General features: G+C 44.3%; 1 protein-coding gene across 2 annotated transcripts in view; it reads left to right on the plus strand.

The window, feature by feature from the left end:
- Positions 1-27,070, plus strand: part of RBKS (ribokinase) — a 589,003-nt gene that overhangs the window by 113,363 nt on the left and 448,570 nt on the right. For both annotated transcript variants that reach the window (XM_069608728.1, XM_069608727.1), the window contains one exon: positions 26,763-26,895. In XM_069608728.1, the coding sequence (XP_069464829.1) occupies positions 26,763-26,895 (133 nt within the window). The remainder of the gene's footprint in view (positions 1-26,762; positions 26,896-27,070) is intronic.

A 27,070-nucleotide genomic window follows, 5' to 3' on the forward strand; every position in this document is an offset into this window, starting at 1 on the left:
GTGGGTGTTTAACAGGCTGCAGGTGTAAGTCTTGATTGGTAATTGCCTGACCCCAATTAGGTCTATTAGTGTGACATGTCTGATCATCATGATGGTGCTGCTCTAAAGCCCCCTTCCTCGTCCCACTACCAAAGTGGTGTTTCGTATTGTACTGAGTGTTGGGAAATGTCAAGAGGATTTACAATAGCCTATAAAGGGGAATGATGGGTTCCTGTAAAAAGGGAAATGGGGGCTATCATGTCTCATCTGAGGGTACCTCTTCTCCCCTCCCCAATGTTCCCCCTCTCAGGTGATCCTCCCTCACGTATCCACCCCCAGGGTCAGCATACAAAAGCGATGGCCTTTCCGTGGCCACCTGACAAGAGAATTTTGGGAGAGAGAAGTGAGGACACCCTCAGATTCCTCACGGTGTTAAAACATCTTAACACAAGTCCCAGCTTGTACCAGTTTCCTGTGTATTGAACTTCTCGTGGCACTCTAGTACCTTTAATGACATGTTGAACAATGCAACATTTCTCCTGGCATTCAACTTATCAGTGCACTCTAGAAAATATGACCACAAGTTCCAACATTAACTGTTTCTCCTTGTAGTCAACTTCTCAATGATTCTCCCTCAGGTTTGGCCTGGGATGCTTTTCACTCTTCTAATCTCTGGCGTTTGGCCATAAACCTTAGTTGTGTGCTCTCAGTTCTGTCCACCAACTAGTCTGTGTCGCTTGTTCTGCTCCACCTCTGACAACCTTCTCATTAGGACACAGAGCGGCTGCTCTGCGGAGTCTCAGTGTCTGACAACACTTCTCTACCTCTCGATCTTGCCTCTTTCTCGTGTTGCCCGGGCTACAGATGTTTGGCTGGGGTTTGCATCCCATCCTCGCTGCTGCTGAGCAGCTCCCTGTTCGACATCCAGCAATTATCACAAGCTCTGCCAGTTCTCCTAACCACTCCATGGTTCTGTTACTCACAACTGCAGTGCATCTCCCGCACAAATCTGCACCAACGGAGACCCGCATCACTTGCTGTTGCCAGACCACAGGGAAGAAAGACCTCTCCTCCACGCTGCATTTGATGCTATGGAAGGCACTTCTTCATGTTCACCTTTCGCTGCAGTTGCAAGGCGGGCGTGATCTAGACATTGGCATAAAGAGAGGGAGAGAGAGAAGACAACAATTATGCATCAGTCAATGGTGATGTGGAAAAAGCAAGAGTTGGTGGGAATCTAACAAATGACACTCTGTTGGTGCCAGGGGTGTTACCCGACTACGGCAACCATCACCCACTACTGAAGGCACGGTAAAACATCCTTTACACAAATAATCCTTTTCACAATGATTATTAGCAATTGCGTTTTTGAGTAGTGCCGTTAAGTATACTTAATACAACCATCTACTGTTGGGAGGGTATCTCAGGGGCAGCGTGCTTGTTTTGGAAGCAAGCGGGAGGGTATCTCGGGGGCAGCGTGCTTGTTTTGGAAGCAAGTGGGAGGGTAGCTCAGGGGCAACGTGCTTGTTTTGGAAGCAAGAACACCGAGCAGCATGGGTAGAGGCTGGACTCCAGCATAAAGCACGATGTAAAAACCCAATTTTATTTTTTCTTACTTTGTGTTGCTAGTGTTACTGTGTTTGTGTGCACACACACGAACACACCATTTATTAAATGCTACTTCATGTGTGGCACCATTGGGGCACGTTACCAGCAATTTTGGGGGAACGTTTTACTATGGTATCTGCCACCTGAAAAATGGGTGAAGGGGAACTAAAAAAAGGAGGATATGGGTGATGTGGGAGGAGTGTTCATACTTAGTCCTTCTCCTTCTGCCAACATCCATATTCCTCTTCCTGCTCCTTATCCATCCTGATCTCATACCTCACTCCACCTTCTAGATACCTCGAAGCTACAGAACGTTCATGGGAAGATGTGAAACCGGGTGCTCTGGTTTCCAATTCCAGCCTCTTCTCTTGAACAGATTGCTAGAGCCTGGGCAAGTCAGACTTGCCCTTCTTGTTTGTAGTGGGAGGAGTTAAACGTGAAGACTGAGGAGGATCCTCAGGTTTTGTGCGTGAAACGTAATGGGAAGGTGTGGCCCGACACGGAAGTGTAAAGAATAAGGGTGATGTGTGAGGCATAATGTGTGAGGAATAAAGAGGATGAGGGACGGGAGAAGGAATAAGGATGATGTGGCATGAGTACAGAGGATGAATGATGACGTTTTAAAATGTACAACGTGTGGCAGTATCAGGTAATAAAATCGTGGCAAAAATTTCGCCAGTAAAACAAATTGTGGTTTGACCCGGTAAAGATGTACCCCATTCTACCATTTAAGGTGAGCAGGGGTTGTGGGGGTGTCCCCTGGTCCCTTTAAATGGTATAATGGGGCCAGGGGTTGCAGGGGTGTCCCCTGCATCCTTTACATGATTGTGGCGCAAAAAACCACAGCATTTTTTCCGCGATATTTTGTATTCACAGCCATTCAAGGGGCGGGGAGGAAGAGTGAGGCGTGAGAAGGAAGGTAGCATTAGTGAGGTCCAACGAGGATTAAGAAGTTCTGTCAAGTTTTTTCAACTTGATGGTTTCTTCTGCATGAAACGTTAGAGAGGCAGGAGATTCTTTAATGGAGTTCATATATATATATATTTTTTTTAACTCCCTGTAAACGGTGTGATTGTGCCAATTTCTGCTGAAAGTAAATCAGTGTAACTCTGCGAGTCTGCGTCTCAGTGTAATTTACTAGTTTGGAAAAAAGTATATTTTTGTTCTGATGGCGTACATTGGTGATGTTTTCCAGTGCCTTTAACGCAGCCTCTCTAAGTGTTTTACACTTAATGCACTTAGACCTTTTGAGTCGAGCGGAAACGGCTACTTAATCGAACATGCCCTTCAACTCAGGAACTCATGAGAATTTAGAGATGCCTGGGGCTTTTCAAATTTTAGCGAGGCAAGTAATTGAGTTTAGCTAGACCACACTTGTGCTTTTAAGGCCTGCTGATTTTGGGAGTAATGAATGAGCTCATCAGTGGTAGACGTCTGATAGCTTGGTAGGTAAACCCAATGACCCCGGTTTACGCACATAGGACAGTTTGAATGACTTATTTTAGAGGAGGAATTCCGCCTAGGTGACTAATCCTCCTGATCAACCATTTCCTTCGTGTCCTTCTCCTTTGCGCCTGACTGTGCAGTTCCAACATGCACAATGTGAACCCCGTCCACGTATAACCTAATTGTAATCGCGAGCAGCTCCAAGGCAAAGTGTCTTGTTTCCTTGATTATATTATGTCATCAGGTATTTTTCCAGAAGCTGCTGTAAAAATCAATTTTCTGTAGGATGTTAACATGAAGAAAAATGCATAGTTCTATTCAACTTCTACAAGTGTATAACATATGTGGTATTGTGCTCCCTATCATAATTTATACAAATATTGCAAATCACAGTGTGACCAAATAGAGGAATATGGCCGAAGGCAGAGTTCACTTATGAGGTCAGGGACTTGCAACTACCTTGTGATGTTTGGTATTGGGTATTCAATTCCTTACATGGTCACTCCATCACCACCCTTCAATAGTGTCATACCCGGGCTGCTGATGAAAGATGCCTTCTAATTGTTTATATGTGGAAGTAAACCTAGAAACTGTGTAGGCTAGCCTACCACAGATACAGAAGTGTACTTTGTAATGTGTCTAGTAAACAAATATTGTAACCCTAAAGGTATCCTTATTAACTAAGGGCTCTGATTCTTGAAGCTGCAATCTACTAGCCATGCATCAGTCTTTTTCGCCAGCTGGCATGAATGCCCGTTCTGCGCATGCACAAATGACACCATTGTTTACTCTGCATTCTCACTCCCCAATGGCTAGTGAACGTTTTGTGGCCTGCTCTAGTGCCATCTAAAATTCTGAGGGGCACTGGCTCAGACACCGGCATTGTGACATCACATCCTACTGTAATAACCTATTATAGTTGTACAGGGATATCATGTTCTTATTACATGCCAAGAGTGCTGTCACAAATAGATGGCAGTAGGATTTTATACAGCTGTTCCAAGCTTCTGTTAATTCTAGTTTACACTGGTTTTGAAACTCACATTGAACTCCTATTTAATTATTGATTGTAAGATGGGAACCGCAAAGATTCTATGGTGTTTTGTGCTGGTGGTGGACATGTACTTTGCACGGCTGTTGAACACAGAGCCCATGTCTCTTAGTTGATGTGTTTCCTAGGCCTTTTTACTTACTCTTGTCGTACTCTTGGTCTCCTTTTATAGTATCAGAAGATACCCCCCCCTCTAAATCACACGCACATGTTTAATATATGTCAATTTGCAAGTTCTTTGTTTGTATTTAAAAAGGGAAATTTAAATGTGCTTCAGTTCTGATGAGTTTTTTTGGGTGGTTGAATCAGATTGTGCTTACCAACGGTGGTCAAAAAGGTTAGATTAACAGCCACATGTTGGTACTCTTATGCCTTTGGGTCCATTTCTTATTGATCACGGTACTTGCTTATTGTTGTCCACTGGTAAAAATTGGTAAAACTCCTTTGCAGAAAGTATAAACAAACATTTCCCAGCTTGTGACCCTCTTCCCATGTGATTTAAAACCACCTGATCCATGACTACCGTGGCAGTGTCTTCAGCCAAATTATGCTCAAAATTTGAAGGGGGGATCCGTCGTGTTTTCTGAAGGTGCCTCTGTGAACATTCCCCAACATGCATGCATTCAGGAAAAACTTTAAAACAGTGCATTTTGAGGTAAGTCTTTTAAAGCACTATCTTCCCAGTCGCAGGGTCCTCCTCTGTGTCCAAGACCAATGAAGGATCCACACTACCGTCATAGGACCGTTTGTTTTGTTTTCTGTGCTGTAGGGCCCGGGGGCTGACTTATAACACTGGGTGTCTAATGCAATGTCTTAATAACTGTGCTATTGTACTGTAATTTGCGTTTTGTTCAGATAAAGGTTTGCGATACATACATGCCAACCCTTCGATGTAGGCGTGAGACTTCCGACTTTTCGGTGAAAAATATTAGTCTATTTTTCACGTACTCCCACCTAAAATAATTCCAACGCCAATGCATTCCTATGGGGAAAATTACAACTCCAGATTTCTCTCACAACTCTCCCTCCAAAATGCGTCAGAATGTTTGCATGTATGGAGATAACATGAGCTTATGAAATATCCTTAAAAGTCCTGAACAGTTTCCCTTCTTTGTGGATCAATGTAATCTGATTGTGCATATTTTATCCAGTAACTATAATTCCTTAAGCATCGATATACGAACCAACATTCGTTGACGCCTTCACAGAAGGCCTGACTTCTCCCTCCCTCAATCAGACGGAACATCATGCTGCCTGCGTGAGGCAGCAGGGTAATGGACACTCCACCCAGTAAGCACAAGGTAAGCCCTGTGGGCTTCAGGCCTACTTTGTGTTAAATCTTGATGGAGCTGGCGGCATGCACTGCTTTTGTCTCTCCTGTGCTGGTGGGGCTTGTTAATTCCTTAATGTTGCGCCCCCAACTTCATTCAAGTTGTGCTCTTTTTCATAGGTTTCTTTTTAACAGTTTTGACCTGTTGGGCCATTGCTTTGTACTGGCCTTTGTTCCCTCCATCATGGCCCCGGCCTCCACCGAGCACCGGAGTACTCTGATGCCGGCCCTGCCCTCATCCTGATTGGCCTCCCCTTCTATCACCTGGGCCAATAACAATCCGGCAATACGAAGGATCACCTTAAATTCAGAAAACAAATCAAAACCTGGCTCTTCAACGCAGAAGCAGATGGAAACAACTAGAAAAACAAAGGCAGCAATGGAAATCGAACGCACCACAAACAAACACACAAGCAGGAAGTATCTGGGGAGGGATGGAGCCCAGGATTCACCCTCTCACAAGCCAAACCCCTACATTAGGCAAAGCCTAAGGGACAGGCACCCCAGCTGTAGACGAGGGAACATTAACCAATAACTAGCACCCAACAGGACAGGGAGCGCCTGGGATTCGGAGGGACGGGAAACGATGGCAGGCACACCGCCATAATGCCCAAAGAGCAACCCACAACCCAGAACCTTACAGCAGACAGCACGGGCAGGGACACCTAACACAGATGTCCGTATGATCGAGGTAACCCCACTAATCCATCCGCTAAAACCTTAAAGCTCTGCATACTCCTCTCAAACACTAAACAAACACAACCACTTCCTTGCACATCAAACCGCATGCACTTCACTATACTGCAATGACAAAACAAACCACACATAGTCTTGCACAACAGCTCATGGGAGTCTACCGATCCTTAAACTCCACCCATGCTCAGCGAATGGTGTTAACCGAACGGAATCTGTTAACAGGACATCACAACTCTTGCTCTACCTTTGTCATGCTATGCCTACTAACCCATCCCACCCTCTTACCTTTCAGATCCGTCAGAGCGCCAGGGGACGACTTTGGTGGTGATAGTGTGTGGTATAAATTTCCTTTAACATAACATCAACAATCCATATGGCATTGTGTCATGTGAAGGACTTGTGACTGATGCAATTAGGATCATGTTGATGACATGATCCAAAGCCCATTGGTGTAGATCAGGGGTCTGCAACCTTTGGCTATCTAGATCTTTTGGACTACAACTCCCATGATCCCTAACAAATTAATTTTGCTGGCTAGGGCTGATGGGAGTTGTCCGAAACATATGGAGGGACAGAGGTTGCAGACCTCTGGTGTAGATCAAAGTAAAAAAATAGAGTGTTATAATTCTTGTTATTTGTCTCAGTTTTAGAAGAACCTGTTAGATTCAATGTATTGGTGATACTCAAGTAATTGTCTAATTCGAGTGTGCTTGCATGTTACCATAACAGTGCTCAAACGTCCTAGATGGTTCTAGGTTGATGCGTGATGACATCATCGTCTTGATCACGTTGCATGCACAGAGTCAGCATTCATTTAATAGTATAAATGATTATGATTTTTCAGTTTAATACTGAGACGTATAAGGGTTTAATTAACTTCAAAAGGGACTTTAACCACACTCCTATGTAGAATGTTGAAGCAATTTGTAACAACATTTATCAGTTAGTGTTCACACAGCACCACGGTCACATCTAAACATTTAAGATGATAGTGGTGACATTGTTAAACTGTAATGTAATCGCACAGCCCGAATGCCACATTACGTATGTTGGCCGTAAGCAAATTGCATCATGCAATGAACACCGCAAGCCATGAAGCCTAAATGTGGCCAGAGGGAATCCAGTTTGTAATTGTCCACCATTTTCTTTTTCATGTAACGCTTTGCAAACTATATCCTGTGCTTCAGACTCACACATGGTGCAAGGCCATAGCTTGAACTTTGAATCCTGTTTTAGACAGGAATGTGAAACCCTGCAGAAATACATTGTTTTATTAGTCGGTAAAGCGTTGCAGCTGTACAAGAGCTGCGGCTAATCAGAGGCCCAGGTGCCAGCTTGTCTTGCAAGCGCTGTCGTAGAAGGCAGTTAACTGAGAATTATATGCAACTAACGGTGCTCCTTCACAAAGGATGGTATTTCTTTGCTTCAGAACTGTCTGACCCTTAGCCCATGAGCACAGCAACCAGATAACATTGTTCGAATGTCTCCCTGCTAGAGCATGGTATCCTTCCTTGTGCCAGTTCCCTGTGTTCCCAAAAACAGTAAGCTGTCTCTGCAAACCTCGGTTAGAAATACCGAATGTTTAGACTGAATGAAGTTACATGCTTAACTGTCAATTACTGAACCCTAGCTTGCACGTCATGTATATGGGTGGTCCGGATAATGCTCTTCAATGATGATGTATTATGTATATATATTACTGCTTTATTGACGGCTCGCTCTCTCTCCTCTCACAGTGTTTGTGAGCACACATCGTGAGGTGTTAAGAACCGATTGGCCAATCGGGATACTCTGAATAAAACCAGACTTGTTTGGGAAACGAACCTCACGACTGGCGTGTCATTTAGTATATGTTATGGTGCCTTTATTCCATATATGGTCTAACAATATCATCACGTGGATGGTTTCACGTGTGGGTCTCTTTACCTCAGCGATTTCGGGTTATATATATACACGCAAAATGAACCAGCTAACCAAATTTGTTAGTCTCTTTGGTGACAGGTGGACATTGTGCATTCTAGTGACTGAGAACTATTTTTTATTTGTACTTTCTAGCTGGGTGTTTTACACACATATATGATGTCATCTCTAGGATAGTTGGAACCACAATGGTCTGAATCTCATCATATTTATTTTTAGTTAAAACTTCCGGTTTATGAATCTTTTCTGGAAGAACACTCATTCCTTGGAAGACAAGGTAGTGACATTGTGCTTTCTACATATACATTTGTCATTAGAACACAACGTTGAGTCCAGTCTTGTGACTATTGTAAATAATATATATATATAAAATATATATATTTTTTGTTAATAGGTTTCACTCGTCTAGAGTTAGCTTAATGTTAACACAGATATGTACCTTGGTACAGCATATAGAACAAATTAGCCTATGTGTCATTAGAAAGCATGATTTTACAAGTACACAACAAGTTTTCAGTTTCCTTAACGCCAGCTTATTTTATTATCATTGTATGCATATACTTTTTTTAATAGGTTTCACTTGTCTAGATTCTGATTCTATTGCACATAGGTATGTACCGCAGTACGAGACTGAGAGTAAGTTGATACAAGTGTTATGGGATAGCATGTTTTCTATTGACACAACATTCTGTATTATTGTTTGTAGAGATGGCCCCTAAGATGGACATAAAGTCCGAAATGCATTGGCCACAGACTCTGCCTCTGAAGTACTTAACACGGAGCACATGCATAAAAGACAAGACACAGTATTCTGTCTTTGAGATTAAATTGTTTTATTGATTGTCTTGAGCAGTTTTATTATTTGTTCTCACTATTTTTTTTAATTTATTTGTATATGGTTTATATGAACATTTACAAAACAAACACATAACATTTTATAACAATACATTTTTAAAATTACAGATAATATATCTTTCATTTAACTTTTTAAAATACACAAATGAATCCAAGTCTTTTCTAATTTATTTAACAGTCTTTAACCTATTGTTCACCACTCCTATCTTCCAAAATTCTTCACATCATTACCAACAAATTTCACTATTAACCGGGAAAATATATTAAACAAATGGAATATTTCGTGCCTTCTACCAAATTGCATCATTTGTCTCCATTCCAGGTATAGGAATTGTGCACACTCATATAAGTATTGCCTCTTAGCTCTTCTAACTTCATTCTATGTTGCAGACAGTTTTTAGAAATGACAATGTTCTCAGTTTTAATGCCATTGAGTCTCCGTGCAGTAAGGTTAACCAGAACTGATACCTCTGGATCCATTCCTGATTTACAAATCCTCTAAAGTACTTTATCTTCATACTTAATAAAGCTGGGCACAGTAGTAATAAATGGAGTATCTCAATCTCTGTCCCGTTTTTACAGTATCTTTGTCAATTCTAGAGGATTCCGAATAAAATGTATCTGCTTTGTTGACATAACATTGCATCTAAATCTCATAATGCCATTCTTCTCCTTTCTATTTGGAAATCTTATTAGGTAACTCTCCATAGCACCAGGGATTTTTTTGTGGAGAGACAATGTGAGAATGAATTCTAAAGTCCAATAGCTCAAGCCTATTTCTTTCCCAGTCCATACTCTTATTAATCTTTTTCACCTTTGTCCGGTTTGCTATTATTATTTACTATTTAGTAAAACTAGTATTCACTACTAGGGGGTGCAGCCATACAGAGGTAAGGGATTCCCCCATCTTTTTGTTTGTACTCGTCGCCTGGAAAGGTGAACTTCATGCTGTGTTAGCTCTCCCCAAATACACATTTCGAATGTTGGTAACAGAGATGATTTGCTCTAATCTTTGATGAACATTTGGGATGTGCCTGAATCCCATACCAAGTGCACCCTATAACCTGGTCATATTTCTTTGAAAACAAGATCAGTCTTGCCATAGTATTCTGAACATGTTGAAGTCTGGTAATAAGACCACCTGGGTCACCAAAGCGTATACCATTACAGTAGTCCAACCTTGATGAAGCAAAAGCATTTGCTGGCAGTATTTTCTATTTGAGTGAGGGGAAAACATAGAACTTCTTGCAGATTCTTGAGATGGAAAAAAAGTACCTTGTTGATGGTGTTAAATCTGTGGGAGAAACGTCAAAATAGTCAAGCTGTACCCAAATATTGTAGACCGAGTTACCTGGTGAGGACAAGGATCCAGAATTGGGGACCGATGGTGGAATCCTATGAAGAGAACTTGCAGCTAAACAAAAGAACCTCGGTTTTGGTTCATTTGAATGCAGGTCTGGTGCAAGTTAGTCAGTGGGACGTGGCATAAGTTAAAACGTGGGGAAAGAACAGAGCTTGATGCAAATGGTTAAAGAGCAACCAACTGTGTAGTGTTGACAAAAAAAGACTTTACCCAGGAAAGGGCAAGATAGTGAATACCCGATTTCATATAGTCAGCCAATTAAGATGGAATGGTCAACCGTATCAAATGCCACTGACAAATCCAGAAATAAGAGGGGACCAGCAGTGCCTTTTATTTACTTATAGTTGGTTTATAAATCACCTTCTGTGAATGCAGTCCCTTTGAGGCACAACAAATTGAAAGGCTGGGCCTCATCTTCAATGCCTCGTCGCATTCAGATCAGAGAAAGGGGACACATAGGAACCCCAATTACAGAGAAAATAATTATAAGGGACATGCAGGAACCCTAATTACAGAAGAGGATTAGTGCATTGAACACTCATGAATCCCAGTTACAAACGGAGAAGTGAAAGGTACACGTAGTTAACCACTGGCAATCATGTATGTATGTATGTAATGTTATGCATGTATATACGTGCATGTATTTATGGGTGGTGAGTGCGGGTGTCGTTTGTTTGAGAATGCAGTATGTGTGAATGTTCTGGGTGGGTGGGCGCATATGTGGAGAATGGAATCTGAGTGAATGTGAGAGAAGGTGTATGGGTGAGTGACGGGGTGATTGTGATTATGTGTATGTTCTGGGATGGCGCTGGCATATAGAACGCATTGTGTGTGAATGTTCTGGGTGGGTGGGCGCATATGTGGAGAATGCTGTGTGAGTGAATGTAAGAAAAGGTGAATGGGTGAGTGACTGGATGAGTGGGTCTGAATGTGATGTATGTATGTTCTGGGTTGGAGCCCACGGATAGAATGCAGTGTGAGTGAATGTAAGAGAAAGTGTATGGGTAAGTGACAGGTGGGGGAATGTTCTGGGTGGGTACCAGTGTGTAGAAAGCAGTGTGAATTTTCTGGGTGCACGTGTGAGTGAAGGTGAAGCACTGTTGACATTTCTTTAAGGGACATGGCATGTTTTTCTAGCATTTGTGGCCAAGGCTAGACTGGCATTTTGGTGCAGTCAGTCTAGCAGTTGCTTACTGTGGCATGACATTTTGTTTACTGATCATCTGTGGTATGGCATGACTTGCATGTCTAAACTGGCCTACTTTGGAGCCAGTTTTGACATGTTTTTTTACTGTGGCATGGCATTTTTAATGGCTAAGCCAACAGGAGTATATTCTTACACAGGGATACTGGTATATATTTGCAGAGCCAGCTTAGACATGTTTTCTTATAGTGTCATTGCTGGCATTATGCGCAAAGCAAACATGATTATGTTCTTGTACTGGACTATGACATATACTGGCAAAGCCTGCATGGAACGAGCGTTAACTTTTTTTTATACTGGCATATATTGTGTGAAAAGGCATGAAATGAGTTTGGAAATATTTCTGTGCACTGTTGTTGACTTGCACCTGTTGGATTTATTCATGAGTTACCCAACAAAACCAATTGCAGACTGGCTTTTGACCCAATTTTTCACAGAAAGTGTGCTGTATAATGCACCACTTTAACCCATTATTCAGAACATTTTTGGGGGGGATTGGAGAGGATGCGCCCCACCCCCTGTGCCTCCTTTCGTTGGTTCGGGCACCCTCGCTATTGCATACTTGTGGTAAATATTTACACCGCTCCAATACAAAAATTCACCAGCTGCTGCTGGAGGCTGGTACATTTCGGGTGCCAGGGGCCAAGCACCACCCCCTTATTGTACGCTAGGTGAAAGATTGAAGATTTGATGACAAAACATACACCTTTCTCCTAGCGCAGTGCGCGCATGCTCTGCAGCAGCATGATCATCATGGACATTGTGCACGCGTGGTGCCCCAGGCAGGTTTGCAGTGTGGCGCAGCCCCTGCTTTGTTGAGCATTTTGGGGGGTGGGGATGTCCCTCGGTATGGCTCGTAGTGGGGACCCACATTTTGTGTTACACCACTGGTATTCATACCATACAAAATTGCACTTGCTTGGGTGCAAAATGTCTGTATTCCGGCCACTCGAGGCTTTGTAACATAAAATAAAAAATCATATTATATGGTAGCCTTTAACTATAACCACACCTGTTGTTCCTGTCTCCTGTCGAACAGTTCAGCAATTGTTAAACAAAAAAAATGAGCTAAGTTTTGTATTTTTGGAGTTGTATTGCAAACATACTAGGACACCCCACCCCGTTTGGCAAATGTGGTGGCAGGAATTCAAATAGCTGGGAGCTATTTATCTCCTGTTTAGAGCCTTGGACATTTGCGACCAACAGCTATCAGGAGGTACTTTTGACTCCCCTGGGAAACTGGTTCCACATTGGCATACTTGGAAGAAGTGAACTGTGTGTGTCTGGGAATGTGTGTAAAAGTGCATCAGGGAACCAAACCTGCATACGACATCTGAGGCATCATTTCTCAAATGTATGGGACACAAACCTTTAGTTTGCCTCTCATGTGGTAGTTGGATTTGCAGCAAGCTATTTACTAGCCCTTCTTCCACCAGAGGTGCCATTGCACTGGGTCTAGACTTCTCGTAAATAGGTGGCAGGCATTATTTTATTATTTATGCATATGTATTGAAGGATTTCAAAATTAACAGCACCGCACACCCTTGCACTGTGACAAAGTGGAGCACAAGTTACTGCTTTCAGTTAATTCAAAGAGCGGGGTCCTATCGCCGGTAGTCAATAGTTGGCGGCACAGCGCTAATCTGCCCGGCAGGGCATGAAGGACGGCTGCACCCAAAAAGGCTACATAGAATTTATAACCTGGCAAGTTATGTATGGTGACAGTCACTCAACTAGATAGGCACATAAAGAAGTGCCTAGTGTCCACTGCATGTTATCCAGGCGCTGTGTTTCAGCGACTGGTCATCACATCTTTATTTCAATCTCAATTTAAGCTGGGCTTGCAAACCCGCTGTACCCATTCCACCTACACCCTACCTTCTGACCTAACAATGATTACGACTTGGAAGCTGAAGTTATTGTTCCCTGAAATTCCATCAAAATGTCTGCTGGATTTGCATTTCTGTGTTTGCATCTATTCAGAATCCTGCGTTTAGCTGACAAGAAAAATCCAAGACCTCGTTCAACCACTTTATCATGTTCTAATGATGCCCCTTTAAGCTTGTCTTCAAGAACCATTTTCTTATGATTTAATTTAACTGGCATCTCTTTTTCTAAATAATGTTTAGATTATTGCTAACCATATGGATGACGGCATCATCTTCACACGCAATCGTTTTGCTTAAACCTCAGTTATACAGATTTATTATTTTACAGAATCCTGAAATGCTTGTTAAGGTTGTCGGATGCTAATCAAAATGCATTAATTACTCCTGGTGCTGTATGAAATGACAAAGTAACAACATTACTGGAGCACATTTTCTTTTGATGGAATGCATGTTTGAGTAAAAGCGCCTCTTCCAGATGTATATAAAATGTGGGCTGCAAATCTGAACGGTGTACAGAATTTAAACGGTTCATTTTCTCAATTATCATGATTCCAACAGAAAATGGAGATAGCTGAACTTTCGTATACAAGGCTTGTTAGTGAGATTTCAGCAAGATCTGTAACATTGTGGTAGATTTAAGATTGTGTTGTTGTAACAGTGAGTTCTAAGCCTGGTGAGGACAAACTTTTGTCAGCAAAACACGATTTCGTTCTGAGGACCTGCGTAAAGTACTAGAGTACCTGCTTTAAAAAAATAACTTTATGTATTATTTTCAATAGAAGAGTTACATGCAATGAAATGAACAAGCCAACAAAGGATCACATAGCATGATAAGTTCATTACAGTGAATAAAGCCATGTTGGCAGGCACACAAGTGTTTCCGGTCGGCTCCAGGGGGATTGTGGGGGAGCAGTGTATCTGAGCATGGGTCACATAATGCATTGCAGTTCGGCTGTCTGGGTCTACAGCTGCAGGTATTACATAGTTTCCCCCCGTTTCCCCCAAACCATCTGTCCATCTCATTGGCCCAACAGCCTAGACTCAGTTCGCTCAGCACCCCATGCTGCGGCCGTTTGCCTCTTCCCTAATCCCAGTGCCATAGCCAGAAATGTCTTCTCATTCTTGGTAAAGCCAGCCTCCCCCCATAAACCCAGTAATACCAGTTTTGGGTCTTGTGGAACAGGGGACCCCAGCACCTCAGATATCTTACAAATGCATCTTCCCCAGAAGTTCTGGATTACGTCACAGCTCCACACCATGTGGAAGAAGGTACACTGCGATCTTTTGAATCTCGGGCATTCCCCGTTATTTGCCCCGCCCCATCGTGCCATCGCTGCGCACGAGTAGTATGCCTGGTTTAGTAGTTTGATTTGGATCAGTCTTAGCCTGGTATCTAGTCCTATTTCTCGCGGGAACATTAGTACTTCCACCCATTCCTCTGATTCTAGTGGGCCCTGGTCTCTTTCCCATTTGCCTTTTAGTTGGGACAGTTGTTGGGCTCTGAAAGCGATGAGGACCTGGTATAGCGTAGAAGTGACCTTGGCTGGGATTCAGTCCGGGAGAATGTTGGTCTCGAGCGGGGAGCATTTCGGAACCTCTACCAGGTCAGGGAACTGGGCGGTGAGGGCGTGAGTTAGTTGGAGATGCCTATAATAATCACCGGGTGGGATCCCATACTTCCCTTGCAGTGCCTCGAAGTCTAGGAGGTGCCCATCTTGTATCACGTCTGCTAGCGTGCATATCCCGTGCCTTTCCCAAGTTGTAAAATGCCCCATTTTCCAGACTTTGGGAAGATACCTATTGTTCCACAGCGGTTGATCAAGTGTTAGTCTCCGGCCCCACCCAATGCCCTGGTGGGCCTCCTCCCAGAATTGGTGAATGTGGAGTGTAATTCTCAAAATATTGTCCGTCTATTCGTGTTCTCCATAGAGTATCTGAAGGGGTGTGATTGGGCCTATTATTTTAACCTCGCCCCGATGTGTAGGAGCGCAGGGTGCCTGTGGAGCCATTCATTCACCAGCACTGTTTGTGCTGCCCAGTAGTAGGTACGGAGACATGGGAGACCAATGCCCCCTTCCCAAACTTAGCGCTGCAGTGTTTTGAGTGCGATGCAAGCTTGTTTCACTCCCCATAACAACCCGCGAAGGATGTCGTCTATGGCTCTGAAGATTGTGTTGGAGATGGGAAGTGGGGCATTTTGAAGGATATATAGAAATCTCTGAAGTGTCAACATTTTAAATGGAGCAGCTTTACCCATCAGTGTCAGGGGAAGAGACTGCCAGTGGGCCACATCGGCAGAAAATCGGTCTATTACCGGTTGTAGGTTGCGCTAGTGGAAGTCATCTAGGTCCGGGCTGATATATATAGCAAGGTAGTTAATAGGGTACCTGCTTTTACACTGAAATCATACCCCTGCCTCCCCCTTAAGGGAAAGGTATAGGAATGCCCCTGGTTACAGAGTGTCTGCCAGCCCCACATTCCCTTCTCCTCATATAGTTTAAATGACTTGCTTAAAGTCAATCAGTGTGTCCTTGATTTATAATGGTGCCCGATATCTTTCCTGGGTGATTCACCTTTGCCTACACACGTGGGCAATCCTCTCTCAAGGGATATATGCCGGTATGGCTTAAGTCACGTAATAGTAGTTTTCCTCTTATATGTTCCGGTTCTACCCTCACCGAGAACTTGAAGATATAAGGTGGGACTCCTCTCAGTCAGGAACTCTGTTCACAGCATCACCCACCTAAAGTCTAAGCTACTGTGAGGGGTCACTAATGCAAGGCGGACAACTGTTTGACGATTTATGAAAACATGCCAATTTATTCTCAACATAAATATGATTAAAAATGCCTCACTATCCCTACTCTGCTGAGGATTTCCTTCCTAACCAAAGCTAAGAGGAAACACTCAAATGCAGGATAACTGGCCCTTACACTAAGCAACAAATACACCAAGAAAATATATGACAATACAACAATACATGAACAACATTTATAGTTACTGAATAAACTTCTAATGACCTGGGTAATTTCCCTTCCTCGGGATTCAAGGTCCAGTCTGCTAATGTTCAACCAAAGGAAGAAATGTCTCAAATCAGTTCTTGATGTTTTAAAGTCAAAGTAAAAGTTTGTTAACCAAAGTTCCAACGATAGCAAATCTCTTCTCCTTGGTGATATATCCACTTTCCAAATTGCCACAGTTCAAAAGAAATTTAATATCCACAACTGTCAGTCATACACAGTTCCTGGTTAACAGTTAGTATTTTCTTAGTTGCAGTTTTTGATTTCACAATAGTATATTCATCAGGATGACTTCTCAGTGCTGCTGCTTCCACTTCAACAACTTCACATATACCTGGTTCACTATGAGAACAGTCACCTTTGTCTCACAGTACTTCACTTTGTTTATACTACTACAGTGTTGAATCTACTGACAACCAGATATACCACCACAGCTTCAGTACCTTGGACTATTACCACAGCTTCAGTACTTTGTACTTCTAGATACGTTTCAACAAGATATACTTTAAAGTAATTCAACACCTTCAAGCAAGGCATCCTTCCTCTGAATATATCTCTTCAAAAGGGGCAGCCTCTCTGCCTCTCTTGTTTGTCTGCCACAAAAGACTCACCCCTCTCTGTCTTCCACAGTCTCTGGTACTACAGGTTGTGTCAAAACTCAAAATAGTCTCCACAAGCAGCCAGTTTCCTTCCCCAACTTAACATGCACCTTTATGCCAGTTATCTGCCCTAGTGATTACCCAGAAGCCTTGGTGTCACTCTCTGAGCTTCAGGTAATGTGTGCATACTTGTATCTTAACCCAATTGAACTGTCATTAACTTCACAGTACAGTTAGATTGCTTTTCAACTCTGAGAAAGGCTGGTTTCACTGTTAATATAGGGAGACTCTTGGCGTGGGCAATGTTTTTTCTCGTCTTCAATAGTATACACACTTTTACTTCTTATATATTAAAGGTATGCTGCGTTGAAGTAAAGAATAGAGTTCAATCTTTCTTTAGGAATCACAATTAGGCACACACGACCACATCTTAATGTCGTTTTCACAACTTAAAGATTGGTATTGAATTGCATTCCCGTGCAAAATGGAAGGAGAGGGTTCAGTCCTCCTTTGGTAATCACAATTAGGCACACGCGACCACTCCTTGATGTAGTTTCACAAGTTAAAGGTTGAAACAATGGTGTTATCAAGGTTAGGTATTTGGTAATGGTCTTTGCAACGTTCACTCTTCTTAATTAGTGACACGCGACCACTCCTTCAGACAGTAACAGTCTTTTAAAGGTTGAGCAATGCATTGAAGCAGCGTTTGCTTTCTGTGCCAGCCAAAGGACTTTCCTATTATACATGAGTGATACATTTCAATTGTTCCGGTATTACATCTTCATCGAACAACCTCTACTCACTTTAAACCATACACAAGTGAATTGGGAACTTGATGCTGTTGCCATCAATGCTTGCGCAAGGTATTAGAATGCTGCATTACAATCACTACTGGCTTCTGTAACCCTTGCTCTGCGAGTCACACTGCTTCCACAACTTTTGCCACAACGTCTACTGCTTCTGGCTTTTTAGGGACCCACACCCTTTCTCTGTCTAGGTGACTTTGGTCTGAACACACGTTTATGGAGCCTCTTTTGCTCCAGACACCCACGGCTCGACAACTGCCCATCGCCTCGATCTCCAGCACGTTTGCTGTGTGGCAATCAGGCTCACATGGGGAAAGACAGCTCCTCTGCATGCCTTCTGCTGCACAGCCTCTGCACTTCAGAGTTTGGGGGAACATGACCCTCTCAGAACAAGCGGGTGAAATATGCTGTCTCCACGTGCCGGCGTCCCTCTTGTTCTTCCATTTCTGCTTGGTTTGCCAGCCGTGTGCCTTCGGCCTTCTTCTACTACTACTACAACTGATATTCCAGTCACAGTCCCAGCTCCAGTTGCCTGCACCTGAGGGGGCATGTTATACCTCCCATGTCCCTTCTGGTGTGGGCTGTTAGGCTTAATTGCCTGAATACTGCTAGAGCATGCCTCTTCAGCCCTCATCCCAGTACTCCTGACATTATGGGACTTGTAGTCCACTTCAACAAAGTTAGCTCTTTTAACAATTGAGTTAATTTTAAGGGTAGATTTATTTCCCTTAAACTCATTTAAAAGATAGACTTTTAGGATTTGGTGTTACAGAGGAGTACATTGGACTTAAGGCATTTTCGCTAGATACTTTTATATTATTCCTTTAGAAGTAAGGAGGTTATTAATTCTGAAATGTCATAAAACATCTTTCTGTTAGCAAGGCTTGCTCAGATTTAACAGACCTTGTACCCCGGGTCACAGATCTTATATGTGGGTCAGGGACAGTATAATGACAATGTGCCATTACCTGTTTTGGCAACCCAGAAAGGCACTTCCTTTCAGAGAACAAATACTGTGTCTCATCCCATGGGATCCCCTTACCACCCTGGGCTCTGTCTACACCCAGGTGATCCTCCTGCAGTACACAACCCCCAAGGTCCGTATCAGGAAGCATCTGCCTTTGCCTGACCACTTCGGACGAGACATTAGGCAGGGTTACAGTGAGGGATCTGTAGGATTATTCACACTACTCTTCTACTGCACCCCATTTCATCAGACAGACCCTCCTCTTCATGTAATGTCAAAAATGCTTAGTCATTGGTCCAGTCCACTGTCAGTAATGCAGTGTCCAGGATACAGACACTCCATTCCTTATTCTCTAGAGATACCATCCTGCCACCTGCTGCCAGATCCTGCCACCTCATTGCAGGGCCCTCCAACCAATAGACAAACATCGCGACATCACACCAGGAACTAGAGATCTGATGTTTACCTCTTAGACACCCCAAGCAGTGTTTTCCTATCTATTGCTCAATAGAACAGGAACCAATTCTGTGTCAAATGAAATGGCATGAGAGTTACACTCACGTAATTTTGTTTACTGATATTGGTGTCTGGAAATTCACAGGCTTCATCATACCACATAGTTTCTGAGGCATACCAAGACTGTATATCGATATCTCAAAAAAGGTAGCAGACGCTCCTCTCCAGAAAGAACATGACATGATAACGTTCTGAGATGAGAGTTTGCAGCACACGCTTATTGCTCACTGTACCTTTCACAGATGGGAAATATCCATTTGCATATCAGTCTTTGTCCCGCCCACATGGACAGTCCAGCATCAAAATGCTCTGGCAATTCCTCTCTGAACAAGAGTACCAACAGCAACCCCATACACGTGTTTCAGTCTTGTTGGGCCTCATCAGTGAGGTGAAACTGTGCCTATATGTCGATATCTATATGCATATTGTACAGTGGTCGTCGAACTAAAGTTCAGTATCAAGATACATGGAAAACCAAAAAATTAAGTGTTAATAACTTTTGACTCCCATTGCATATAATTTTGCAAACAAAATGTCACCCCTGGCCCCACACACCCCCCCAGACTGGAAATATTGGTAATGACAATTAACAAACTAAAAAGTTATAAATAAAGTAAAAACATGCTGTTTCTGTCCCCATTCATTTTCACATAGAGAAAACAACATTTCTACTCAGGGCACGCACAGCAAAAAACCTTGGTCGGAAGTGGACCAGGTACGAAACAACTTGGGCACGAAGCATTGACTCAATTTCTGGGAGGGGTGTGGGGTTATTCCCTCCAGTAGGTGTTAACATATTTGACAGAGAAAGGGTTCCCTCTTTCCCCCAAATTTATAGCTATATCTCCTATGGTGCTTTGCAGCAGAGAGGCATTTCAGAAATGAAAAGGCCGGCATTTCTTTTTTCCATGCGTGAGATTTGTGAACCTTTTCAAAATATTTGTGAATATCCGAAAACGATAAGTTGAAAAGATGCCTTTGGGAGGTGCAAATGGCATTTATTTTATATTTATAATGCACATATACACAATGTGTTTCAAGGCGCAACAAGACAAGAGGGTCGGGCAACATGGAGGACAAAACAAAAAAACAAAAACAAAACAAAAAACAAAAACAATCCTACTAGGACTTGTGACATTCAGATCTTGGAAGTGCAGTAAAGAGAAGTTGTAGGGGAGAGGGGAGGGGGAAGTGCCAGTCAGGGTGGAAGGGTCTGTGAGAAAAAGCGAGTGCCAGGGGAGGCCAGGTGGACCGAGTCAGGGGAAGGTCCACGTGCCAAGTGCGCAGTAATGGCTGGAAGGGCTGCAAGTGTGCAGGCCCAGCCAGGCTAGTGCGGGGGGAGGGGCCCGGGAGGGCAAGTGCAGGTTGAGGGGGGCTGGAGGCGGTCAGAGGAGACTAAGTGCAGGGGCTGACTGGATAAGGGGGCCTGGCGCACTGTAAAATTCTGAAGGAACCAGGCAGCCAATAAAGAGGCAGATGGGGGCATTAGCAGGGGAGGTGGAGAGAGAAGGAAGAAGAGCAAAGGAAGGTCTTGAGAAGCTTCCGGAACGTAATGAGATCTGGCTCAAGTCTGAGAGGGGCAGGAAGGCCATTCCAGAGGGAGGCCTCCATGGAGAAGAGGGATATACCCCCCACTCTCTGCTTGCAAAAGCGTCTGATCTGCAGAGAGTTAGAGCTAGACGACCGAAGGGCTCTAGCAGGGAGGTATTTAGGGAGAGTGAGTTGGATGTAGAGGGGTCCCAGTCCCCAGAAACCCTTGTGGATGATGCAGAGGTTCTTGAACGTGATCCTCGCAGCAACCGGGAGCCAGTGGAGAGATTTTAGGGCTGGAGAGATGCGGCTGCTAGGATTGAGGCCAAGGATAACTCTTGCTGTCCTTTTATTGATTAGTTGAAAGGGGCGAAGGGAGGAGTTAGGCAGATTGAGGAAGAGGCTTCTGCAGTAGTCCAGCCTGGAGAGAGGACCAGAGCTATGGAGACCTTGAGTTTCCGAGGAAAGGTGAGAAAAGGGAGAATGCCTCTGAGGAGGTGCAGCTGAAAGTGAGCCTTCTTGGGAAGGTCTGTGATGTGAGGAGAGAGGGAGAAAGAGGAGTCGAAGATGACACCAAGGTTTTATTGTTGCCTCAGAGGATGGTGAAGGGAGGGGGCCCATGGAGGGGTGCCAGGGGTGTGGGAGGGAGAGGGAGAGCAGGGGTCCTAATGAGAAGTATCTCTGTCTTACTGGCATTAAGGCAGAGATTGTTAGCAGTGCACCATGCCTGAACAACAGACAGGCAGTCCGGAATGAGAGAGGAAGAAGAGGAGGCAGAGGAGGGAAGCTTGAAGGAGGGCTGCATTTCATCCATGTAACACTGGAAGTTAGGGGATAAGGGCCACATCAGATGTGCTAGAGGGGCCAAGTAGATGTTGAAAAGCCAAGCCAAGACGAGAGGATAGAGACCGGTGGGACACCGCATGTGGAGAGTGAGATGGTGGAGAGAAAATGCCCCCGTTGAACATGGGAAGGTCGGTCCTGGAGGAAGGAGGTCAACCCGTCCAGAGCAAGGTCTGTAATGTCAAGGGTATCACGGAGCAGATTTATCAAGGTGGCATGATTGATTGTATCAAAGGCAGAGGAAATGTTAAGAAGGATGAGAACGGAAGGCGAGCCGGAACCGAGATTAGAGGGCAAGTCTTCATGGGTATTCGGGAGAGCAGTTTCTGTGCCTCTGGCAGCTCTGAAGCAGACTGGTGGTCATGGAGACAAACAACAGATTCAGTGTAGTGGATAAGCTGGGAGATGGCCAGCTTCTCCAAGAGTTTACCCAGGAAGGCGGTAATGGAGATAGGACGGTAGTTTGGTGGACAAGAAGGGTCGGTAGAAGGCGTTTTGAGGAGAGTGGGAATAGGGGAGTGCTTGAGGAGTGAGGGAAAGGATCCATTGGCAAAGGAGTGATAGCAGAAATTGGCCAAGGCTGGAGCAAGGGAGCCAATGTTGTCCTTGATAATTCTGGAGGGGCAGGGGAGTGCCTGTTTGGATGAGACTTTCATAGAGAGGACTTGTCGAGAAACCTCATTAGGTATTTTGGGAGAAGAAGAGGAGAGTAGGAGTGAAGGTGGTGTGGGGGGCCAAGGGAGGCATGAGTGTGGGTGAGGGAGAAGGTTGTGGAGTGGAGTAGAGGAGAGTAAGGACAAGATGTCCGGAGTTTTAGAAATGAAGTGAGAGGCCAGAAAAGTGCACAGGGCCACAGTAGGCAGAGGAGAAGTGGAGACTGCAGTCGGGTTGGCGAGTTCTTTGCAGATTTTAAAAAGTTCAGCCGTGTTGTTAGTAGCCGCTTGGATGTAGGCCCACTTCTTCAGATAGAGAGTCTGTACTGCCTTTGGAGCAGGCAGCAGGCCAGTTTGTCCAGAGAATGTGCAAGAAGCCCTCCACTTCCGCTCAGCCGCTCTTCACTTGCTTTCAGAATGGCCAGGTCGGAGTCATACCAGGAATTGCACTTGGAGGCAGGTTCCATGCGGATCCTCATGATAGGGGCAAGGATGTCCAGAGTGTCGGAGATGTAGAGTTAAAGGTTAGTAAGGGCTGTGTCAGAGTGAGAGTCAGTGGCAGGAGTAGGAGGGGGAGTGAAGGTGGTGGCAAAAGCGGCAACTGACACTTGCTTCATAGTTTGAATGATGGAGAAGGAGCGTGCAATTCAGGCGGGGCTTAGCCGGGGGACCCAGGAGGTCCAGGTGAGAAGGCAGAAGAGCATGACCAGACCAGGAGATAGGAGTAAGGGAGGGTTGGAGATGGGGATGTCTGAAGAGATGAGAGCATCCAAGGTGCGTCTGGCTGAGTGCGTCGGACCGGAGGGAAGAATGGAGAGGCAGAGAGAGTCACAGAGGTTGGGGAACAGCCCAGAGGCCACATCAGGGGATGTGAAGGTGAATAGTGAAGTCTCTGAGGAGGAGGCCAGGAGAGAAGAGGTGAGGTCAGCCCATTCTGAGAGGAAGTGGGACCCCTGGCCACAGGGCCTGTAGATGGCAGCCAGAGTCAAAGAGAGTCAAAGAGAGGACAGGAGAGACCCCAAGCCTCCAGACAAGGCATTTGAAAGTGGAGTAGGCCTGAGTGGGTATGATAGTAGCAGGGACCCACTCAGGGAACATCAGGGCAACTCCATCCCGGGTCGGTTAGGCCTGAGCTTAGAGAGGATCTTGTACCCCTTAGGGAGGAGAGTGTCAAAACTTGTGACAGAGCTGGCAGTGAACTGCGTCTCAGTGAGAGCCAGGACATCTAGGTCGAGGTCTTCAAGGAGGTGGAAGATGTCGTTGGGGTGTTTGACAGCAGAGCGAGAGTTGGAGGTAGCTAAATGGAGCAGGTTGCCACTTTTGAAGGAGTTTTTGAGGAGGGGTACAGGAGTGTGGTACACCCGTCAGAGGTGGCAGACAGGCCAAATGGGTGGCAGAAAGAGGAGTGGCAGGAGAGGGGAGGAGGTTGGCGAGACATGGAAGATGCTTATCAAGGAGGAGGTTGGGCGGAGAGCCCTGGATCATGACAGTGCCATTTAGGTAGACATTAATGATGACCCTAGAGAAGAAGGATGCCAAGAGTACCTTCCAATGGGTGCCAACATTAATGTGAGAGGAGGAGAAAGGGGAGAGCACAGAGACCATAAAGGGAATCCAAAGGTCTGGAGAAGGAACAACAAAGAACATGTCGGTGAAAGTCTACCTAGAAGAAGAGTTGACATAGGTTTCAGCGATGGGAAGTCCTGGATTTCAACCAGGAGATCCTTCTTGAACTCTTTCCTTCCAGACTTCATCAGAGGAATAGGATTGGTGATAGAATAGCAATTAGAGAAGATAGAGGCGATTGAGAGCACCATTGTGGGAGTGTGCAGAGAGAAGGAAGGAGAGGAAAAAAGGGAGGCACTGCAGAGCACGACACCAACAACAAACAACAGCAATGCAACAATCTAGAGTCAAGTGACGAGGAATGGAAAAAGGCCTAGGCTGCATCATATAGCAGAAAGCATGACACTAAGAAGAGAGTGATCAGGACAGAGGGAAAAACCTAGATGGATGCATCGAGGGGGAAAAAAAGCCTAGTTTATAAACAGCAGCAGTCAATGCAAGAACATACATATTTGACTTTCATGGAAAAGACGAAAAAGCCTAATTTCTAAACACAACAGCAAATGCAAGAACACACAGATTCGACTTTTCTGAAAAGGGTGGGCCCCCAATGGCAAACTACACAATTCATCTTGTGCCAGAAATGGATAACATAAACTGTGACGTGCAGCAGCAGACTGCAAATTTAGCTAATAGGAGGAATAAGAGAGGAGGGACAGATAAATAGGAAACACTAATGGCTGTTCCCCCTGGCCGCACCTTTCTTACCTTGTCGGTCGCTGCTGGTTGCCGGCTGTGCTGTATGCTCCCACAGCAAACACTGGCAAACATCCGTAGTAGCTGCTACTTTGGCAGCCGGCCTTTCCCTCGGGGCCCTTAGCCGCAGCAAGCTGCAACGGGTGGTGAGCTGCCCTAAGAACCCGAATAAGTGGAGCAGCAGGCCCATTCAAACCCAGGGGAGGAGCGGGAGGTGAGGAGGGTGAGCAGGAAGTGGGAACGTGGTAGGGTTTAGAATTAAACCAGCCGCGGAGTGGCAGTCAGAAAAATTACACTTTCCCAATTTAGAATGAAGTGAGCAAGGCTCACATGCAGGGACGTCATTTCACCAAAATGCCAGGGGTAGCGGAAGTGACATCATACGACACTTGACCCCGTGGTGACATCACAGGAAGTGATGTAATTTGACCCCACCCCGAAATGATATCACGGGATGCGATGGAACGCGACCTTTCACCCGTTGACAAAACAGGAAGTGCTATCACATAGCATTGTACACTACAACAAATATAGTTTTATCACTATAATGTGATGTACATTTTTATACATGAATGGATTGCCATATGTATCGTTAAGATCAGTGTGTATAGGCCCATATTACCAAATTACTGTGAATGCAAGCAGACGTCCATGACCAAATGATAATGATGTGTTATTATATAGCACATGCGCTTAAGCCCTTTATATAAAAAAAATATACACCCAAAATCACCCAACCTGTATTGGTACTCATTTATCGACCTCAGAAGGATGAAAGGCTGAGTTGAGGCGTTTAAGAACAAACTAAATCAGTAACTCACCCCCTGAAGTATGCCTGAAATAAACCTTTGATGAGTCTAGTAATTATTGTATAGAATTCCAGAAAGACACATTATTTGGCACTCCTAATCTTTCTTATTTAGGGTCAGTGCTGAAAGTGTTAGACTTGTGGCACTCCTGTTCTTATTTTTCTCCCTTTTTTTTAAGGGGCTTTAACAAGAAAGCCAGCCACTCCAGAACTGAAGAGCCACATGGTGCTGGCCACAGCCCATGAGCTTGCATTATAAAAAAATCAAAAAAAATAAAAACTTGTTTTTTTTTTTTTTTTTTTTTTCTAGAGGTCGCAAGGGAGACATTTCTTTACCTCCGTGGCAGACGCCATGGACTTTTGCGTTTCTAGGGTAGATGCAAATCGGCCACATCGTTGACACTTGGTTACTGTTTAATAAGGTTCTTCCCTACATAAATGTGTGTGTGTGTGTATATATATATATATATATAGCAGAGCAGCACCTATGGAAATGGTGTAGATGGTGTGGGTGCCCAAACTACCCCCATGTGGCCAAGCAGCAATTTTGGGTTATTCTTTTTGCGTTTTTTCTTCTGCATGTTTTTATGGTGCATGCTTAATTTTGTAGATGGGATATCTTTTGGCAGGTTGGGTTGGCAAGCGTGGGTGGGGGTTGGTGGGAAGGGATTGCAAGTAAAAAGTGCCATTCATATTCTCTGTCAGTGCCTCATTGCATCGACCTGTGATTGTCGGTACGTTTTCATTCAGTGGTACCAATGTATTTCTAGTTGATTATTACAGTGCCTTGGGCAAGAAGGGATTCCAAGTATTCTTCTAGGCTGTAATGGTTCCCCTTAGATATGTTACCTGGAATGCACGTGGATTAAATAACCTGCTTAAGACTTGCAAGTTGTTTTCATATCTTCAGCGACATAGTGCAGATTTTATATTGTTGCACAAATCACAAATCATGATGCACATCTCTGAGACTGGGTTTGCACGTTACTCTGCGGTCCATGATTCCTCCACTAGACTAGATATGTCCTTAGGTTCAATGAGTAGAACTACTAAGTGTGATATCCTGGCCTATCAGACACCAATAGTTGTAGATGGCACTGAGGCGCTACATTTGAACCAAAAAGGCTTGCCAAAAGGATAGACCCTGCTGAAAAAGCTACAGGAATGAGCCAGTGTGCGAAATATTGCACGATGGGAGCTCATACGATCTATCTTAATGGGGTATTTTTTCTCCATGCAGACTGAGATTTGGAAAACCTTTACAAGGATCTCTCCAGCGCTTCGAACTGTCTTGAGGCTTACACCTGTTTCTTCTCGTGCACAATCATACCCTTCTTTTCATGGTTTGTTTCCACAGCCTCACTAGCCGCTTGCCAAAAGCCGGAGAAACAATACATGGACACAAGTTTTTCATTGGATTCGGGGGAAAGGGAGCGAACCAGTGCATCCAGGCAGCACGACTTGGAGCCCATACGTTAATGATTTGCAAGGTAAGGCCACGACGCTGATAAACACCTAACATGGCTCCCATCGAGATAACATTGTTGAAAGAACTTTGAGACCCACAATGCAGGAATGTCAACAGGGAATTGGCTCCTTGCTAGCTGCAACCTACACAATGTTCTAGCTTATTATTCATTTATTAAAATGTTCTAAATTAATCCT

This window comes from Ambystoma mexicanum, chromosome 4q (assembly GCF_040938575.1).
Source record: "Ambystoma mexicanum isolate Mex_15411 chromosome 4q, UKY_AmexF1_1, whole genome shotgun sequence".
NCBI classification, from domain to species: domain Eukaryota; kingdom Metazoa; phylum Chordata; class Amphibia; order Caudata; family Ambystomatidae; genus Ambystoma; species Ambystoma mexicanum.